This window comes from Pseudophryne corroboree, chromosome 2 (assembly GCF_028390025.1).
Source record: "Pseudophryne corroboree isolate aPseCor3 chromosome 2, aPseCor3.hap2, whole genome shotgun sequence".
In the NCBI taxonomy this organism is placed as follows: Eukaryota; Metazoa; Chordata; class Amphibia; order Anura; family Myobatrachidae; genus Pseudophryne; species Pseudophryne corroboree.
In genome coordinates this window covers 827,898,668-827,919,631 of record NC_086445.1, presented here as the reverse complement: position 1 = coordinate 827,919,631, position 20,964 = coordinate 827,898,668, and the positions used below count along the sequence as shown (strand labels likewise).

At 45.7% G+C, this 20,964-nt stretch overlaps 1 protein-coding gene and 1 long non-coding RNA gene across 6 annotated transcripts in view; one reads left to right on the top strand and one right to left on the bottom strand.

Annotated features, from left to right (window-relative positions):
- POLA1 (DNA polymerase alpha 1, catalytic subunit) overlaps positions 1-7,680 on the top strand; it is a 1,252,649-nt gene extending 1,244,969 nt beyond the window's left edge. For 3 of the 5 annotated variants that reach the window (XM_063955699.1, XM_063955698.1, XM_063955700.1), the window contains one exon: positions 6,726-7,680. In XM_063955699.1, coding sequence (XP_063811769.1) covers positions 6,726-6,868 — 143 coding nt within the window. In that variant the 3' untranslated portion in view covers positions 6,869-7,680. The remainder of the gene's footprint in view (positions 1-6,725) is intronic. The other 2 variants (XR_010241483.1, XM_063955701.1) reach the window with 2 other exon arrangements.
- The window catches only part of LOC135049813 (uncharacterized), a 76,543-nt gene that overhangs the window by 18,453 nt on the left and 37,126 nt on the right, over positions 1-20,964 (bottom strand). The window lies entirely within an intron of this gene.

Below are 20,964 nucleotides of genomic sequence, written 5' to 3'. Positions count from 1 at the left end.
TTGGAGAAGAACTAACCTTAGCTGCTGCCAAAACAGCTTTTCTCCTTTCAGCTACACCACGGCCTCAGAGCTCTAATTTGCGTACCTTTTGTCCACAAGGAAAAGCGAGAGGACAAGCGTTTCCTAGGCAGTCATAGCCTCAAAGTCTACTAAGCCAAAGACTAAGCAGCCATGGGCAGCAAGACGACCCTCAGAAAAACTTGACAAACCCGCAGCCTGACCGGCCTCCCCCTGGGGTACCTCAGGGTGGGAGACCGACTTCCTCACTTCGCACAAGTCTGGATCAAGACTACTTCAGACGTATGGGTGCAAGAGGCAGTCTCTCACTGGTACGCCATCTTTTTCATAGGACGTCTCCATCCGCAGTTTGTCGCATGAGTCTTGCATCAGACACAGAAAAGGCTCTGACACTATAAAAAGTGGTTTAATCACTCCTCCAGTTAGAAGTAATAGTGTCAGTTCCTCAGGCTCAAAAAGGAAGGGGCTATTATGCGACCCTGTTCCTTGTACCAGAGCCAAATGAGACATACAGGCCTATTCTCAATCTCAAAGCCCTCAACAGATATGTGAAAGTTTTCAAGTTTCGCATGGAAACCCTAGACTCTATAGTTCTAGTATTAGAGCCTGGGGATTTCATGGTGTCATTGGACATACGAAATGCATATACCTATTGCTCTTTCACATCAACGATACCTGAGGTTTGCGATGCTAAACCAACACTGTCCGTTCCAGGCGCTGCCATTTAGCCTGGCTACAGCGCCCATAATATTTACAAAAGTCATGGAAGCACACCGTCAGGGAGTCAGGATACTTCCTTACATGGACGACATACTGCTACTGGCCAAATCACAGGAGGTATTGCACAGCCAACACAGACAACTATAGCCTTCCTACAAAGTCGCGGATGGCTAATCAACTAGAAAAGGTCCTCCCTCATACCGTCACAAAGGATGGTACATTTGGGAGCCCTGCTAGACAGTATACATCAGTTCCTTCACTGTCCTCGGGTGTCAATTCACATGGCCATGCAAGTCTTCGGCCTGATGGTATCTGCGTTTGACTTATTTGCCCAATTTCACTCTCTGCCTTTACAAAGGGTGATTCTGGCCAAGTGAAGAGGCCAGCCTCATCAGATCAAACTGCAGATAATAACTCTGACTCCAGAGGTTTGCCTATCATTAACTTGGTGGCTTCACAGCAATCAACTAGAATGGGGTTGCCCCTTCTGGATCCCAAATTGGGTGTGTCTCACTACAGATGCCAGCCTTTACGGTTGGGGAGCTGTAACCGAGCAACACTCATTTCAAGGGAAATTGAGAATGGCAGAGTCTCAGTTATCAATCAATGTACTGGAACTAAGGGCAGTATACAAAGCATTGACACTGGCAAGCAGTATTCTCCAAGGCAGGCCTGTGCAAGTTCAATACGACAACGCCACAACAGTGGAATATATCAATCACCAAGGCGTCACTTGCAGCAAAATGCAAGAGTCAGCCAAAATACTAAAGTGGGCCGAACATCATCTTCCGGCCATATCAGCAGTGTTCATACCAGGCCTCCTCATCTGGGAAACAGACTTTTTGGTTGTGATGTGAAGCCATCAGATCCACGTCTGCAAAGTCCCAGCATACAGATCAAGGTCACGGGATCCGCAAGCGGCATTTGTGGATACTCTATCGGCACAATGGACGTTTCATTTACCATACATATTTCTCCCATTATCCCTTCTACCAAGGGTAATAAGGAAATTCAAACAAGAAGGCGGAAACCTCATTCTGATAGCCCCAGTGTGGCCCAGACGGCACTGGTTCCCTGACCTACAGAGCCTCTTATTAGTGCAGCCCCTTCATCTTCCACAGCAAGGGGACCTTCTACATCAAGGGCCATGTCTACATCTGGATCTGAACCGGCTGTCTTTGATGGCGTGGCTCTTGAATCATCCATTTTAAGAGCAAAAGGATTTTCAACCTCTGTAATTCAAATGATGCTTAAAGCACGCAAGCCTGCTTCAGCACATATATATTATAGAGTATGGCATACCTATTTCACATGGTGGGTGCTTCCAAGCGCTACGATGCAACTATGTTTAAAGTATCAAGAATACTTGCTTTTCTTCAAAGAGGATTAAATCTAGGATTACGCCTTGTTCTCTGAAATAAATATATATATATATATATATATATATATATGATATACATACCTTTTTTTCAAGGCGTCATACGTGTACAACCTGTGTGTGTTCCCCTGGTAGCTACATGTGAACTCTCTGTAGTATTGGATGCACTTCAAGAGACCCGTTTTGAAGCTTTATAATCAATAGACCTCATATGGTTGATAGGTAAGACATTTTTGTTAGCTATTGCCTCTGCCAGGAGGGTATCGGACTTAGGAGCTCTTTCCTGTCATCCACCTTTCCTGATTTTTCATTGTGACAGGGCAGTTCTACAGACTAAGCCTGGTTACCTTCCTAAAGTGGTCTTCAGATCCCACCTAAATCAACAAGTTGTAATCCTGGCTTTTACCTCACCATATCCTTCAGCAAAAGAACGTTCTTAGGATGTGGTACCTGCCTTACATATCTACATAGATCGAACCAATTCTATCAGAAGATTCGACTCTCTATTCATACTTTATGCATTTCACAAGCGTGGCTGGCCAGCTAACAGACAGACGCTGGCCAGTTGGATTAGAATGGTTGTTGCACAAGCATACAATCAAATTGATTTGCCTGTCCCAACGTCAATTTCTTCCCATTCTACTAGATCTGTAGGCCCCTCATGGGCGGTACGCCATGGGGTGTCTTCTGAGCAAATGTATAAGGCCGCTACATGGTCGTCCATTCACATGTTTCTAAAATTTGACTTATTTGATACCTTTGCATCCCAGGATGCTTCCTATGGATGCAGGATTCTGTTATCCTTTTAGGTGCGTCCCCTCCCTTAAAAATACTGCTTTAGGACATCCCCGATGTTCTCCCTGTGGAACCCTATGAAACCCGAAGAAGAAAACGAGAGTTATGGTAGACTTACCTTTGTTAACTATCTTTCTTCAAGGTTCATAGCGTCCACGGGGTCCCTGATGGACCTGGCCTCTCTGGGTTTTTGTGGCATTAGTCACTGGTTACTTCTACTTTCTGTGAGAATGTGTTCTTATGTGTACAATATCTTTCTACTCTCCTATCCGCTTCCTGTTTTGGGCTTGTTAACAAAACTGACCTGCCTGAGCATGGAGGTAGGGTTATAGGGGAGAGGAGCCGAGCATTCTGGGAAGCCTGAAAGCTTAACTGTTTGGTGCCTGGACTCTCATCCACCCCTAAACCCTGATGTTCTCCATATGGACCCTATGAACCTTAAAGAAAGACAGTTAACAAAGGTTAAGTCTACCATAACTCTCATTTTTTTTCTTTATATAGTTGTCTTCATCATTCATGGAAAGTAGTTTTTGTTGCTTTTTGAAAGCTTTTCTTGCAATTTTTGTGACCTTCTGAGTGTCATTTAGCATATACCCTGGAATAGTTTGGTAGTGCTATTAAATCTCTGTATTTGCAATGCCCAATATTCTAAATATATTCAGGCCTGGGTGCTTCAGTAGTATGAACTTATTGTTCTATTTTATAGTACTTAAACTTGTTTTGGAGTTCCTTACGGAACATTGTTTATATCTTCATTAGATTAATTGTGTTTGTGTGTCTGTTTCATGTTAAATTTTAATTCATTGGGCAGAATTCATTTGGTTTGATCCCAACGATAATTAATGGACGCCCAAAAGCACCCATTTAAAGTCCTGGTTATAGTGCCTAAACCACTGACTTTTTGCATATTTCTGCTTGTCACCTCAGGAGACTGCAAGAAGAAATGTGGGCGTCCGCGGCACTTGTGACCAATGTTAGAAACAATTGTATTTCTCCATTGGAAGCCTACTGCTAACGGGGGTTGTAGTAGGGTATGCCGGCGGCCAGCATACCGGCACCGGAATCCCGACCGCCGACATACCGACAGCTGGGCGAGCGCAAATGAGCCCCTTGCGGGCTCGTCACGCTGTGGGCACGCACTATCTATTCTCCCTCCAGGGGGGTCGTGGACCCCCAAGAGGGCGTAAAAGTGTCTGTATGCCGGCTGTCGGGATTCCGGCGCCAGTATACTGTGCACCGGGTTCCCGACAGCATGCAAACTGAAGACCACCCGCTAATGGGCACCCAAACAACAACTCAATTGCCTCATTAGGCCATTAAATTTGCCTTTCATTGAAAGGGATAAAATGATCATATATTCAGTCCATGTCTGCAATTCCTTTTTTTCCCCGATTTTGTTTATACGAATGTGTACAGATGTTTTTTCCTGCAAATCTGTCTGCAAATAAGTGAATACATGTATGGAAACATATAAGAGTTTATTAGTATTTGTGGTCAACAATGTTATATTTAAAATAATGTAATTCCTGTGTATATATTTTATAATTAATATACACAAATATACACACATATATATATATATATATATATATAACTAAATAATCTTGCAATTTAAATAAAATAGCTTCTTGATTTGTCCCTGAATCTAGTACAACAGTGCATCACTTCACATGGCGGGCACCTGTAGCATAATTTTAAGTGGAAAAAAAAAAAATACTCGCAACATGGACTATATATTTCACTGGTATCTGGCTGTATACACAGATGTATTGCGCACACAAGCATTAGTATGTTACATAGCATTTTCTTTCTAAATGAAAACCACATGTTGTCATATTTGTTTTGCATGTCACATGAAATACTTGTATTTGGTCAAGTACATGTGCAAATCACAAACTTACATAGTTGATGTAAGGGTAGCTCGGTTGGTGTAGTGTTTAGTATTACTGCTTTACAGCACTACCTACCATGTCCCGCACTATGGGGGTAATTCTGAGTTGATTGCAGCAGGAACTTTGTTAGCAGTTGGGCAAAACCATGTGCACTGCAGGTGGGGCAGATATAACATGTGCAGAGAGAGATAGATTTGGGTGGGGTGTGTTCAATCTGCAATCTAAATTGCAGTGTAAAAATAAAGCAGCCAGTATTTACACTGCACAGAAACAAAATAACCCACCCAAATCTAACTCTCTCTGCACATGTTATATCTGCCTCCCCTGCAGTGCACATGGTTTTGCCCAACTGCTAACAAAGTTCCTGCTGCGATCAACTCAGAATTACCCCCTATGTGGAGTTAGTATATTTTCAAAGTGCTTGTGTGGGTTTTCTCTGGGTACCATGGTTTTCCACAACACTGCAAATATATACTGGTAGGTTGATTTGGCCCTTTCCAAAAATTTACCTTGATAAATGTGTGTGTACATGTGGCATTTCAGCCCCAACCCCTGCGGCTTATGTGTGCGCTATATACATAACTGAAAATAAGTAATACTAAATGTTTAAGCATCATTCCTTTGGGTATACAGATTTGTCTGTATAACACCTGGGGAGAGAAAGCTGTCATGATAAAAAGAAGGTACTTGTGGTGTTTCCCTGATAAACAGCGCTATCTCCAGAACAGAAATGATTGCAACGCACACTGCCCTAGAGTCTGTTGGCACCACCACAGCACTGCTGTCACTCTTAAGAGTACCTGAACTGCACAGTATTTGTATGTAAGGTTATGTTGCAAACTTAAAGAACTGTCACTCTAAGCCTATATTATAAATTAAGCCACTCCTTTTTCTTCCCAAACTAAAAATGGGTTTAGCATCTGGGACACCTGGGTGTTGTCTGTCCTTTTTACCAGTTGTGACATCAATACTGAAGGCAGGAAAACTTCAGTACTTTGGCAACTCTAGTACTAAATTCTATGGCTGTCAGAAAATCCACTCTGATCCAGACTATCCTGTACTTAGGAGACTTGCTTTACCAATTCTTCTGCCTCAGGCAGTGGTGCTGGGAGAGTGAGGGAACGTAGACCACTATAATATGGGTCCAGGAGTAGACAGGCTGAAAAAATAAGTTTGCAGAACTGTCTAGATGTAAGTATTCTAGAGAGTGCAGGGGTTAGCAAAATAACTGTGTATTTAAAAAATTCTCGCAGTTTGTAAAGAAATTATCATGTGGTAGAGGGGTGTGGATCATAGGGTTGACCACTGTTGGTCGACAGTGACTAGGTTGATACCTGAAATAGGTCATCAAAGTCATTAGGTCGACATAAGGTGGGGTGTTTTTTTTTTTTTTTTTAATGGTGTCGTTTTCTTCGTTAAGTGACCGGGAACCCCAATTAGTGCATCGTGTCCCCTTGCATGGCGAGCGAACCTTCGGGCAAGTTGCCTCGCTCCGCTACCGCTGCACTCGGCACAGGTTACTATTCCCAATCATAGTCCACGTGGATCGTAAAGTATGAAAAAGTTAAAAAAATTTGACCTATATACCATGTCAACCTAATGCATGTCGACCAATAGTGGTCAACCTAATGACTGTCGACCTAAGTGTGGTCGATCTACAGACCGGATACCGTGGTAGACAATTAACTGGGGAAGAGTAAAATTGGTGTCTCCGTATGAGTACTTAGAAATTTGCCCACTAAAATTATTGTTTCCTGGCCCAGAAATGTCAATTCATTTGCTCTTGCTCTAATTGTTTTTGGGGGGTTTTCTGTGTGTATGTGTTCAGCAATATATCTGCATAACTCTAGTTACTTTTAAAAGTAGTAATAAAGTTTGAGTATGTACTTGGTAACATTATTTTTGCCTTTTCTTGCCTGTAGATTATCTGAAGAAGAAGCACTATCAAGAGGCAGAATCTACATACAAGAAGTTAAAACACACTGTTGACCAAGCTCTTTCCCGCAGTGGCTACTCAGAAGTGAATCTCAGCAAACTGTTTCAGACCCTCAGCACTATGAAATAGGACTATATCTTACAAAGCGCCTTCAGGTGATCAGACTGGGACATTTTTTTTTTATTTTTTTTTAATGATTGAGACATTTTTTTGAAACTACAGCTATTCCTTTTGTTTGGTACTTTTTAAGTATGACGTGTTCTATATTACAGTCCAGCTGTGCATTGCAGGTTAATATTACTCTTGTAATACATTACACATTCAGTAATGATTTGCCACATTAAGGTTTCTCTGTTAAAATTTCTATCAATCCGATTCTCACAGCACATTATATTTCCTTTGTAATGAGTCGTCCACAGAGACCTGACAGATAAAAGGACTGCTACTTTAATTGAATAATTCCCAGCAAGAGTGGCTGCAGTGTAAGTGATCCTAGACTTTGCTGTTCAGTATTTAGTGGAGGTGCTTTCAGCAAACAAGGTTACAGAAGGTCTCCATGGGAGCGCTAATGTTTTGCCTTTTCACAGTTTATCAGCTTCTAATCACAAACATGCTAATTAAGAAAAATGACTCTCTACATGTACATTCTAGCATTTTATTTTTAAACCCAGAGGTGTAGTATAGCCTATTGCAAGAAATTGTATTTCTGTAGTCTTCCAGTTTGTCCCATTTCATAATGAGATTTATATATATATATTGTATTTACCAATTTTTAATGTTAATACAATTTCTGGTATGTGTTAATGCAGAATTTTCTTAAGCAACACTTTAAATATGGATTACTCACTGTAGGTTTATATTGTTCCAGAAGTAGAAGTGTTCTGTTGTTGGGGGTTTTTATACAATGTAAGCAACTTAAATAAAGAAGACTTTTGAATTGTCTGGTTTTATTTTCTGGTATGTTCTGTACCTTTATAGAGTACATGGTATTGACTCTTCAGATTTCTGGTTGTCTGAAACATCCGGAAATAAATCTATATAGTTTTCTCTTACGTCCTAGAGGATGCTGGGGACTCTGTAAGGACCATGGGGTGTAGACGGGCTCCGCAGGAGACATGGGCACTAAAAAGAACTTTAGAATGGGTGTGCACTGGCTCCTCCCTCTATGCCCCTCCTCCAGACCTCAGTTAGATCCTGTGCCCAGAGGAGACTGGGTGCATTACAGGGAGCTCTCCTGAGTTTCTCTGAAAAAAGAATTTTGTTAGGTTTTTTTATTTTCACGGAGCACTGCTGGCAACAGGCTCCCTGCATCGTGGGACTGAGGAGAGAGAAGCAGACCTACTTAAATATAGGCTCTGCTTCTTAGGCTACTGGACACCATTAGATCCAGAGGGAGTCGGAACGCAGGTCTCCCCTCGCCGTTCGTCCCAGAGCCGCGCCGCCGTCCTCCTCACAGAGCCAGAAGATAGAAGCCGGGTGAGTATAAGAAGAAAGAAGACTTCAAAGGCAGCAGAAGACTTCAGATCTTGCGCGCCATTGCTCCCACACACAACACACACGGCAGGCACTGATGGTTGCAGGGCGCAGGGGGGGAGCCCTGGTCAGCAATTTTAAACCTCTAGGACTGGCTAAAATGAATATATAGGCTCCGTGGGCTGTATATAGTAAATCCCCCGCCAGTATTTTAAAAAATCAAGCGGGACCGAAGCCCGCCGCTGAGTGGGCGGAGCTTGATCCCTCAGAACTAACCAGCGCCATTTTCTGCACAGACACTGCAGAGAAGCTAGCTCCCTGGACTCTCCCCTGCTGAACACGGTGACACAGGGCAGAAAAAAAAAGGGGGGGGGGGGCACTTGTAAGGCGCAATGGGTGTATTATATGCACATAATTATATAAAAGCGCTATTTATCTGGGAATTGTTTTTTCCAGTGTCAGTTGGCGCTGGGTGTGTGCTGGCATACTCTCTCTCTCTGTCTCTCCAAAGGGCCTTATTGGGGATCTGTCTCCATATAAATATCCCTGTGTGTGTGTGGGTGTCGGTACGAGTGTGTCGGCATGTCTGAAGCGGAAGGCTCTTCTAAGGAGGAGGTCGAGCAGATGATGGTGGTGTCTCCGTCGGCAACGCCGACACCTGATTGGTTGGACATGTGGAATGTTTTAAATGCAAATGTGACATTATTACATAAGAGGATGGACAAAGCAGAGTCCAGGGAAAAAGCAGGGAGTCAGTCCATGGCTTTGACTGTGTCACAGGGCCCTTCAGGGTCTCAAAAACGTCCCCTTTCCCAAATGGCAGACACTGATACCGACACGGATTCTGACTCCAGTGTCGACTACGATGATGCAAGGTTACACCCAAGGGTGGCAAAAAGTATTCACTATATGATTATTGCACTAAAAGATGTTTTGCATATCACAGATGACCCCTCTGTCCCTGACACGAGGGTACACATGTTTATGGAAAACAAACCTGAGGTGACATTTCCCCCATCTCATGAGCTGAACGCATTATTTGAAAAAGCTTGGGAAACTCCAGACAAAAAACTGCAGATTCCCAAAAGAATTCTTATGGCGTATCCTTTCCCGGCACAGGACAGGGTACGGTGAGAATCCTCGCCCAAGGTAGACAAGGCTTTGACGAGCTTATCCAAGAAGGTGGCGCTGCCGTCTCCAGACACGGCAGCCCTCAAGGATCCTGCTGACCGCAGACAGGAAACGACTTTAAAATCAATTTATACACATACGGGTGCTTTGCTCAGACCGGCAATAGCATCGGCTTGGGTTTGTAGCGCGGTAGCAGCTTGGACAGATACCTTGTCAGCTGATATGGATACCCTAGATAGGGATACCATTTTATTGACCTTAGCTCCCATCAAAGACGCAGTCTTATATATGAGGGACGCTCAGAGAGACGTCGGCCTACTAGGTTCAAGGGCCAACGCCATGGCGATTTCTGCTAGGCGAGCACTGTGGACCCGCCAGTGGACGGGTGATGCCGACTCAAAAAGGCATATGGAAGTTTTACCTTACAAGGGTGAGGTTTTATTTGGGGAAGGTCTTGCGGACCTGGTTTCCACAGCTACCGCGGGTAAATATACTTTTTTGCCTTATGTTCCCCCACAGCAAAAGAAAACGCCACAGTATCAGATGCAGTCCTTTCGGTCGCATAAGTCCAGAAGAGGTCGGGGCTCTTCCTTCCTCGCCAGAGGTAAGGGTAAAGGGAAAAGAATGCCTGCTACGACCAGTTCCCAGGAACAGAAGTCCTCCCCGGTTTCTACTAAATCCACCGCATGACGCTGGGGCTCCACTGGGAGAGTCCGCTCCGGTGGGGGCACGTCTTCGACTCTTCAGCCACGTCTGGGTTCAGTCGGACGTGGATCCTTGGGTGATGGAAATTGTATCCCAAGGATACAAGATGGAATTCGAAGACGTGCCTCCCCGCAGATTCTGCAAATCGGCTTTACCAACGTCTTCCTCAGAGAGGGAGATAGTTTTAGCTGCAATTCAAAAGCTGTGTCTACAGCAAGTGATTATCAAGGTTCCCTTAATACAACAGGGAAAAAGGTACTATTCAACCCTATTTGTGGTCCCGAAACCAGATGGCTCGGTCAGACCCATTCTAAACTTAAAATCACTGAACCTGTACTTAAAAAGGTTCAAGTTCAAGATGGAATCGCTAAGGGCAGTGATCTCCAGCCTGGAAGGGGGAGATTTTATGGTGTCACTAGACATAAAGGATGCATACCTTCATGTCCCCATTTATCCTCCTCATCAGGCGTACCTGAGATTCGCTGTACAGGACTGTCATTACCAATTTCAAACGTTGCCGTTTCGGCTTTCCACGGCCCCGAGGGTTTTCACCAAGGTAATGGCGGAAATGATGGTACTCCTGCGCAGGCAAGGAGTCACAATTATCCCGTACTTGGACGATCTCCTGATAAAAGCGAGATCAAAGGAACAGTTGCAGAAAAGTGTGTCGCTCTCCCTGAGAGTGCTGCAGCAACATGGCTGGATCCTAAATCTACCAAAGTCACAGTTGGTTCCAACAACTCGGCTGTCTTTCTTAGGCATGATTCTGGACACAGAACAAAAGAGGGTTTTTCTCCCGATGGAAAAAGCCCAGGAACTCCAGAACATGGTCAGAGACCTGTTAAAACCAAAAAGAGTGTCAGTACATCAATGCACTCGAGTACTGGGGAAAATGGTGGCAACCTACGAGGCCATCCCCTTCGGCAGGTTTCATGCGAGGACTTTTCAGTGGGACCTTCTGGACAAGTGGTCCGGGTCCCACCTTCAAATACATCAGAAAATAACCCTGTCCCCCGGGGCCAGAGTGTCTCTCCTGTGGTGGCTGCAGAGTGCTCACCTTCTAGAAGGTCGCAGGTTCGGCATTCAGGACTGGGTTCTGGTGACCACGGCGTGAGCCTCCGAGGATGGAGAGCAATCACACAAGGCAGGAATTTTCAGGGACTGTGGTCAACCAGGAGGCTTGTCTACACATCAACATACTGGAATTAAGGGCCATATACAACGGCCTTCGACAAGCGGAGAATCTTCTTCGCGACCTACCGGTTCTGATTCAATCAGACAACGTCGCAGCCGTGGCTCATGTAAACCGCCAAGGCGGGACAAGGAGCAGAGTGGCAATGGAGGAAGCCACCAGGATTCTGCGCTGGGCAGAAAATCACGTAAGCGCTCTGTCAGCGGTATTCATTCCGGGAGTGGACAACTGGGAAGCAGACTTCCTCAGCAGACACGATCTCCATCCAGGAGAGTGGGGTCTTCATCAAGAAGTCTTTGCAGAAATAACAAGTCTTTGGGGACTTCCTCAAATAGACATGATGGCATCACACCTCAACAAGAAGCTTCGGAGGTATGTGCCAGGTCAAGGGACCCTCAGGCAGTAGCGGTGGACGCCCTGGTGACACCATGGGTGTTCCAGTCAGTCTTTGTGTTCCTTCCTCTCATCTCAAAAATATTGAGAATCAGAAGACGAAAAAGAGTACGGACCCTATCTCATTTTTCATGAGGATAGAGCAGAGTTGAGGACTCGTCCTCAATTTTTGCCTAAGGTGGTGTCATCGTTTCATATGAACCAACCTATTGTGGTGCCTGTGGCTACGGGAGACTTGGAGGATTCCAAATCCCTTGATGTAGTCAGGGCCTTTAAAATTTACATAGCCAGGACGGCTCGGGTTAGGAAAACAGAGTCACTGTTTGTCCTGTATGCAGCCAACAAGGTTGGCACTCCTGCTTCTAAGCAGTCTATTGCTCGCTGGATCTGTAACACGATTCAGCAGGCTCATTCTACAGCTGGATGGCCGTTACCAAATTCAGTAAAGGCCCATTCCACTAGGAAGGTGGGCTCTTCTTGGGCGGCTGCCCGAGGCGTCTCGCCTTTACAGCTTTGCCGAGCAGCTACAAAATTGTAGCAAAATTCTACAAGTTTGATACCCTGGCTGAGGAGGACCTCATGTTTGCTCAATCGGCGCTGAAGGGTCATCAGCACTCTCCCGCCCGGTTTGGAGCTTTGGTATAATCCCCATGGTCCTTACGGAGTCCCCAGCATCCTCTAGGACGTAAGAGAAAATAAGATTTTAAACCTACCGGTAAATCTTTTTCTCCTAGTCCTTAGAGGATGCTGGGCACCCTTCCCAGTGCGGACATATTCCTGCATGACTTGTATATAGTTATTGCTTACATAAGGGTTATGTTACAGTTAAGATCAGTCGTTGGCTGATACTGTTTGTTCATACTGTTAACTGGTTACGTATATTCCAGGTTATACGGTGTGGATGGTGTGGGCTGGTATGAATCTTGCCCTTGGATTAACAAAATTCCTTTCCTCGTACTGTCCGTCTCCTCTGGGCACAGTTTCTCTAACTGAGGTCTGGAGGAGGGACATAGAGGGAGGAGCCAGTGCACACCCAATCTAAAGTTCTTTATAGTGCCCATGTCTCCTGTGGAGCCCGTCTATGCCCCATGGTCCTTATGGAGTCCCCAGCATCCTCTACGGACTAGGAGAAAAAGATTTACCGGTAGGTTTAAAATCTTATTATTATTTTTTGTTTTTTAATTAAAATGTTCTTCCTTTCTATGTCACTGTAAATAGTGTTTAGTTGGAGGTCATTATGTTTATAATAATAATTTTATTTATATAGTGCTCTTTCTCCACCAGGACTCAAGGCGCTTTACAGACATCAAAAACAATGCACATAATTCAGAGGATTTAAGTAATACAGCAATAGATAAGCCACACAGACATAAAAGAAAACATTAGGCACACGGAATGCATAATGCATGATTGCTGTAGGCATTTTGGGTAATAACTTCCAAGGGTTGTGTATTCCACCCTCACAAGGTACCAGGTGCAGCAGCAATCTTGGGCGCACAGCGAAGGATTACCCAGGCTGGAAAAGTCTACCCCTAGAAGAGATGACACAAAATGGGGGTGATTTCATAGTCCTAAAGTTCAGAGTAGGGTTCCAACAAAATCACCAGGTCTATGTATTTTTCATCCCATCCACAAGTGTACCAGATGAAGCAACCATGTTGGGTGCTCTTCGAAGGTCACACTGTGGGAGGTGAGCCATACAAGGGCCAAATGCATGTATGGGAAAACTGACACTTGTGTAGTAGTATGATGTACCTTGTATGTAGGGCGCAATGGCAGGGTGTGTAATCAGTGGAGGTAAACATTACAGAAAAAGCACACAGTGGGGTGGGAGAGAAAAATAAACAACAGGGGGGGGGGAAATAATTGCAGGTAACCAGTGGCAGAAGGAAAATTGGGATAACATTATTTTGCTAAGATCATAGTACGGGTGGGTATGAGAATGTGGGGGGCACACTCAGGACCAATGGAGATGTCCCTGCTGAGCCTGGTCCTGGTGCTCTCCCCCCACAGTTCCTTGCTCATCTTGAGGGTTTGGTCCAGGGGTAGACTTGATGTTCTCAGCCGGAGAGGTGGTAAGCCTGATCCTGGAGATCTCATGGTAAATGTGAAGAAAGGACACATAATGATCCTGAGTTTTGTGGTTGCAACACAGTCCTTCTGTTTTATTGTTGGTTTGTTTGCCTGCTGTTTTCCTTCGGTTTAACACAGCTATAACACTGCTATTGATTTTAGCTGCCACTTTATAACTAGCCACTTCATATACTAGGCACTGTAGCGACATAAAGGGCTGGCGTCCTGACCTATACTGAATAAATAAGTCTACAAACACATGTTCATCCTGATTACAACCCCCTCCCCCACACAGCAACCAACCACCTTCAGCAAAAGGTGTTAATCAAGGCTAACAAATGTAAGGTCAGTAAACCACACTCTATCACTATAAGTTATTTGCATAGTACAGTTATAAACCCACTTAGAACAGCTTTCTAAAGTTTTAACCATGCAATGTAAATAGTCTGCAATAATATTTACCTAGTAATATTTCAGTAAAAGCAGTTGGAATAGTCTGCAATATTGTTTACATAGTAATAGTTCAGTAAAAGCAGTTGGAATAGTCTGCAATATTGTTTACCTGTTGATGAGAAGGGTAGAGGAGGAGTCAATTTGCAATCGATATCAGTTGGAGATGTAACAAATGACATTCAGGTATAACACTGCCATTGATTTTAGCTGCCACTTTCTAACTAGCCACTTCATATACTAGACACTGCAGCGTCCTAAAGGACTAGCGTAGATGAGGTAAGTAGTGCGCCAGGTATCCCAATCATATCTGAGCAATCAGGATTTTCATGGGAAGGGCATTTATTTACCCTACACGTGACCCACATTCCGCAAAAATGTTATATATTAGTATTTGCTCTATGCATGTTCTCATCAAAGCTATTCAGAACATATACAGTATACTGGTGAGACAGACTTGTTGATTTTCAAAATACGGACAGATATCCATTAGGTTTCCCAGTTAAAGAGATCAAACTGAATGACTAAGGGAGAAATTCAATTGTTGAGTGCTACAGTATCACCTGTCTGAAGTGACAGGGAGCTATTTAATTGTTTGTTGATTGGCACGCGTGCTGGTCACACCTCCTGAGGTGTCAAGTAGAAAACTGCTTAAAGTTGTGTTGTGGAGCACCCAAACTTAGCACTTAGCTACTTTATGCAATTAAACCTGTCCATTTAGGTCTTTAACAATATATTCTGTAGCCATATGAAAAATAATACTCTGATTTTATTAGGCACCTAATAAAGTTTTTGATAATGGTTGTTAATATAAATCAGCCAATCATGTTGCAGTGACTCAATGCACTTAAGCATGTAAACCTTGCCAAGAGGTTCAGTTGTTATTCAGACCAAACACCAAAATGGGTCAGCGATAACTGAAAGGATTTTGGCTCTGAAATAATTGTTGGTGCCAGACGGTGGAGTGGTTATAGTATCTCAGAAACTAAAAAAGTCCTCAGAAACAGGAAAAACGTCTGTAGTTTTTCAGAGGATGGTGCGTCAAATAACAAATATCCAGATAATGCGTTGTTAATGAGACATAACTGAGTCATTAGTAAGCCACTGCAAATTTGTGACAGCATAGGGTTGCTCGGCGGTCTGATTGTGCGTCTGATGTTCCCGCTTCTGTATGTGAGCAGCGGATGTGAGATGCTGGCAGCGATAAGGGGGGTACTCACGGAGCGATCGCTGCTTAAAATCTAAGCAATCTGACTAGATTGCTTAGATTTTAAGCACGATCGCTCCGTGTGTAGCCCCCTTAGCGATAGCGATGCGCAGCCCCGCGCATCGCTATCGCTGCTGCTAGATTGGCCTGCATGCAGGCCAATCTAGCGGGTCGCTCACTTCACCCGCTGGGTGAAGTGAGCGGCCCCCCCGTCTCCCCCCGCACGCTCAGCACAGATCGCGCTGTGCTGAGCGCCGGGAGAGATGTGTGCTGAGCGGTTCGCTCAGCACACATCTCTCTGCCATCGGCCAGTGAGTACTGGCCTATAGTCTCTCTGCAGACAGCTGAGCCATTAGCATATTTATATTATATATCCTAAAATGTATATACACTCACACGGGTGTTATACTGCGACCAGCGATCGCCTCAGCCTGGATGTGCAGTGCTGGGGTGGCTTGGTCGGATTCCCTGACTGAAAATATTGATACCCTGGATAGGGACAGTATATTGCTGACTATAGAGCATTTAAAAGATGCATTTTTATATATGCGTGATGCACAGAGGGATATTTGCCGACTGGCATCAAGAGTAAGTGCGCTGTCCATATCCGCCAGAAGAGGGTTATGGACGCGGCAGTGGTCAGGTGATGCTGATTCCAAAAGGCATATGGAAGTATTGCCTTATAAAGGGGAGGAGTTATTTGGGGTAGGTCTATCAGACCTGGTGTCCACGGCAACTGCTGGGAAATCCACATTTCTCTAACGTCCTAGTGGATGCTGGGGACTCCGTCAGGACCATGGGGAATAGCGGCTCCGCAGGAGACAGGGCACAAAAGTAAAAGCTTTAGGATCAGGTGGTGTGCACTGGCTCCTCCCCCTATGACCCTCCTCCAAGCCTCAGTTAGATTTTTGTGCCCGGCCGAGAAGGGTGCAATCTAGGTGGCTCTCCTAAAGAGCTGCTTAGAGTAAAAGTTTTGTTAGGTTTTTTATTTTCAGTGAGTCCTGCTGGCAACAGGCTCACTGCATCGAGGGACTTAGGGGAGAGAAGTGAACTCACCTGCGTGCAGGATGGATTGGCTTCTTAGGCTACTGGACACCATTAGCTCCAGAGGGAGTCGGAACACAGGTCTCACCCTGGGGTTCGTCCCGGAGCCGCGCCGCCGACCCCCTTGCAGATGCCGAAAAGTGAAGAGGTCCAGAAACCGGCGGCAGAAGACTTTTCAGTCTTCATAAGGTAGCGCACAGCACTGCAGCTGTGCGCCATTGTTGTCAGCACACTTCATAACAGCGGTCACTGAGGGTGCAGGGTGCTGGGGGGGGCGCCCTGGGCAGCAATGATAGTACCTTATTCTGGCTAAAAATACATCACATATAGCCCCTGGGGGCTATATGGATGTATTTAACCCCTGCCAGGTCTCAGAAAAACGGGAGAAGAAGCCCGCCGAAAAGGGGGCGGGGCCTATTCTCCTCAGCACACAGCGCCATTTTCCCTCACAGAAATGCTGGTGGGAAGGCTCCCAGGCTCTCCCCTGCACTGCACTACAGAAACAGGGTTAAAACAGAGAGGGGGGGGCACTGATTTGGCGATATGACTACATATATTAAAATGCTATAAGGGAAAAGCACTTATATAAAGGTTGTCCCTGTATAATTATAGCGTTTTTGGTGTGTGCTGGCAAACTCTCCCTCTGTCTCCCCAAAGGGCTAGTAGGTCCTGTCCTCTATCAGAGCATTCCCTGTGTGTGTGCTGTGTGTCGGTACGTGTGTGTCGACATGTATGAGGACGATGTTGGGAGGCGGAGCAAATTGCCTGTAATGGTGATGTCACTCTCTAGGGAGTCGACACCGGAATAGATGGCTTATTTAAGGAATTACGTGATAATGTCAACACGCTGCAAGTCGGTTGACGACATGAGACGGCCGGCAAACATATTAGTATCTGTCCAGGCGTCTAAAACACCGTCAGGGACGTTATAATGCCCATTTTACCTCAGTCGGTCGACACAGACACGGACACTGACTCAAGTGTCGACGGTGAAGAAACAAACGTATTTTCCTTTAGGGCCACACGTTACTTGTTAAGGGCAATGAAGGAGGTGTTACATATTTCTGATACTACAAGTACCACAAAAAAGGGTATTATGTGGGGTGTGGAAAAACTACCTATAGTTTTTCCTGAATCAGATAAATTAAATGAAGTGTGTGATGAGGCGCGGGGTTCCCCCGATACAAAATTATTGGCGGTATACCCTTTCCCGCCAGAAGTTAGGGCGCGTTGGAAAACACCCCTTAGGGTGGATAAGGCGCTCACACGCTTATCAAAACAAGTGGCGGTACCGTCTCCAGATACGGCCGCCCTCAAGGAGCCAGCTGATAGGAGGCTGGAAAATATCCTAAAAAGTATATACACACATACTGGTGTTATACTGCGACCAGCGATCGCCTCAGCCTGGATGTGCAGCGCGGGGGTGGCTTGGTCGGATTCCCTGACTGAAAATATTGATACCCTTGACAGGGACAGTATTTTATTTACTATAGAGCATTTAAAGAATGCATTTCTATATATGCGAGATGCACAGAGGGATATTTGCACTCTGGCATCAAGAGTAAGTGCGATGTCCATATCTGCCAAAAGATGTTTATGGACACGACAGTGGTCAGGTGATGCAGATTCCAAACGGCACAAAGATGTATTGCCGTATAAAGGGGAGGAGTTATTTGGGGGTCGGTCCATCGGACCTGGTGGCCATGGCAACTGCTGGGAAATCCACCGTTTTTACCCTAAGTCACATCTATGCAGAAAAAGACACCGTCTTTTCAGCCTCAGTCCTTTCGTCCCCATAAGCATATCTGCCCAGGGATAGAGGAAAGGGAAGAAGACTGCAGCAGGCAGCCCATTCCCAGGAACAGAAGCCTTCCACCGCTTCTGCCAAGTTCTCAGCATGACGCTAGGGCCGTACAGGACCCCTGGATCCTACAAGTAGTATCCCAGGGGTACAGATTGGAAAGTCGAGACGTTTCCCCTCGCAGGTTCCTGAAGTCTGCTTTACCAACGTCTCCCTCCGACAGGGAGGCAGTATTGGAAACAATTCACAAGCGGTATTCCCAGCAGGTGATAATCAAAGTACCCCTCCTACAACAAGGAAAGGGGTATTATTCCACACTATATTGTGGTACTGAAACCAGAAGGCTCGGTGAGACCTATTCTAAATCTGAAATATTTGAACACTTACAAAGGTTCAAATCAAGATGGAGTCACTCAGAGCAGTGATAGCGAACCAGGAAGAAGGGGACTATATGGTGTCCCGGGACATCAGGGATGCTTACCTCCATGTCCCAATTTGCCCTTCTCACCAAGGGTATCTCAGGTTCGTGGTACAGAACTGTCACTATCAGTTTCAGACGCTGCCGTTTGGATTGTCCACGGCACTCCGGGTCTTTACCAAGGTAATGCCCGAAATGATGATTCTTCTTCGAAGAAAATGGACGACCTCCTGATAAGAGCAAGGTCCAGAGAACAGTTGGAGGTCGGAGTAGCACTATCTCAAGTAGTTCTACGACAGCACGGGTGGATTCTAAATATTCCAAAACCGCAGTTGTTTCCGACGACACGTCTGCTGTTCCTAGGGACTGGACACAGTCCAGAAAAAGGTGTTTCTCCCGGAGGAGAAAGCCAGGGAGTTATCCGAGCTAGTCAGGAACCTCCTAAAACCAGGAAAAGTGTCAGTGCATCATTGCACAAGAGTCCTGGGAAAAATGGTGGCTTATTACGAAGCGATTCCATTCGGCAGATTCCACGCAAGAACTTTTCAGTGGGATCTGCTGGACAAATGGTCCGGATCGCATCTTCAGATGCATCAGCGGATAACCCTATCTCCAAGGACAAGGGTGTCTCTCCTGTGGTGGTTACAGAGTGCTCATCTTCTAGAGGGCCGCAGATTCGGCATTCAGGATTGGATGCTGGTGACCACGGAGGCCAGCCTGAGAGGCTGGGGAGCAGTCACACAGGGAAAAAATTTCCAGGGAGTGTGATTAAGTCTGGAGACTTTTCTCCACATAAATATACTGGAGCTAAGGGCAATTTATAATGCTCTAAGCTTAGCAAGACCTCTGCTTCAAGGTCAGCCGGTATTGATCCAGTGGGACAACATCACGGCAGTCGCCCACGTAAACAGACAGGGCGGCACAAGAAGCAGGAGGGCAATGGCAAAAACTGCAAGGATTCTTCGCTGGGCGGAAAATCATGTGATAGCACTGTCAGCAGTGTTCATTCCGGGAGTGGACAACTGGGAAGCAGACTTCCTCAGCAGGCACGACCTCCACCCGGGAGAGTGGGGACTTCATCGGGAAGTTTTCCACATGATTGTGAACCGTTGGGAAAGACCAAAGGTGTACATGATGGCGTCCCGCCTGAACAAAAAACTGGACAGGTATTGCGCCAGGTCAAGAGACTTTCAGGCAATAGCTGTGGACGTTCTGGTAACACCGTGGGCGTACCAGTCGGTGTATGTGTTTCCTCCTCTGCTTCTCATACCCAAGGTATTGAGAATTATAAGACGTAGAGGAGTAAGAACTATACTCGTGGCTCCGGATTGGCCAAGAAGGACTTGGTACCCGGAACTTCAAGAGATACTCACAGAGGACTCATGACCTCTGCCGCTAAGAAGGGACTTGCTTCAGCACGTACCATGTCTGTTCCAAGACTTACCGCGGCTGCGTTTGACGGCATGGCGGTTGAACGCCGGATCCTAAGGGAAAAAGGCATTCCGGAAGAGGTCATTCCTAACCTGGTCAAAGCCAGGAAGGACGTGACCGCACAACATTATCACCACATGTGGCGAAAATATGTTGCGTGGTGTGAGGCCAGGAAGGCTCCACGAAGAAATTTCAACTCGGTCGATTCGTGCATTTCCTGCAAACAGGAGTGTCTGTGGGCCTCAGATTGGGGTCCATTAAGGTTCAAATTTCGGCCCTGTCAATTTTCTTCCAGAAAAAATTGGCTTCAGTTCCTGAAGTCCAGAAGTTTGTCAAGGGAGTACTGCATATACAACCCCCTTTTGTGCCTCCAGTGGCACTGTGGGATCTCAACGTAGTTCTGGGATTCCTCAAATCACATTGGTTTAAACCGCTCAAATCTGTGGATTTGAAATATCTCACATGGAAAGTGACCATGATGTTGGCCCTGGCCTCGGCCAGGCGAGTGTCAGAATTGGCGGCTTTGTCTCACAAAAGCCCATATCTGATTGTCCATTCGGACGGGGCAGAGCTGCGGACTCGTCCCCAGTTTCTCCCTAAGGTGGTGTCAGCGTTTCACCTGAACCAGCTTATTGTGGTACCTGCGGCTACTAGGGACTTGGAGGACTCCAAGTTGCTAGATGTTGTCAGGGCCCTGAAAATATCGGTTTCCAGGACGGCTGGAGTCAGGAAAACTGACTTGCTGTTATCCTGTATGCACCCAACAAACTGGGTGCTCTTGCTTCTAAGCAGACGATTGCTAGTTGGATGTGTAGTACAATTCAGCTTGCACATTCTGTGGCAGGCCTGCCACAGCCAAAATATGAAAATGCCCATTCCACAAGGAAGGTGGGCTCATCCTGGGCGG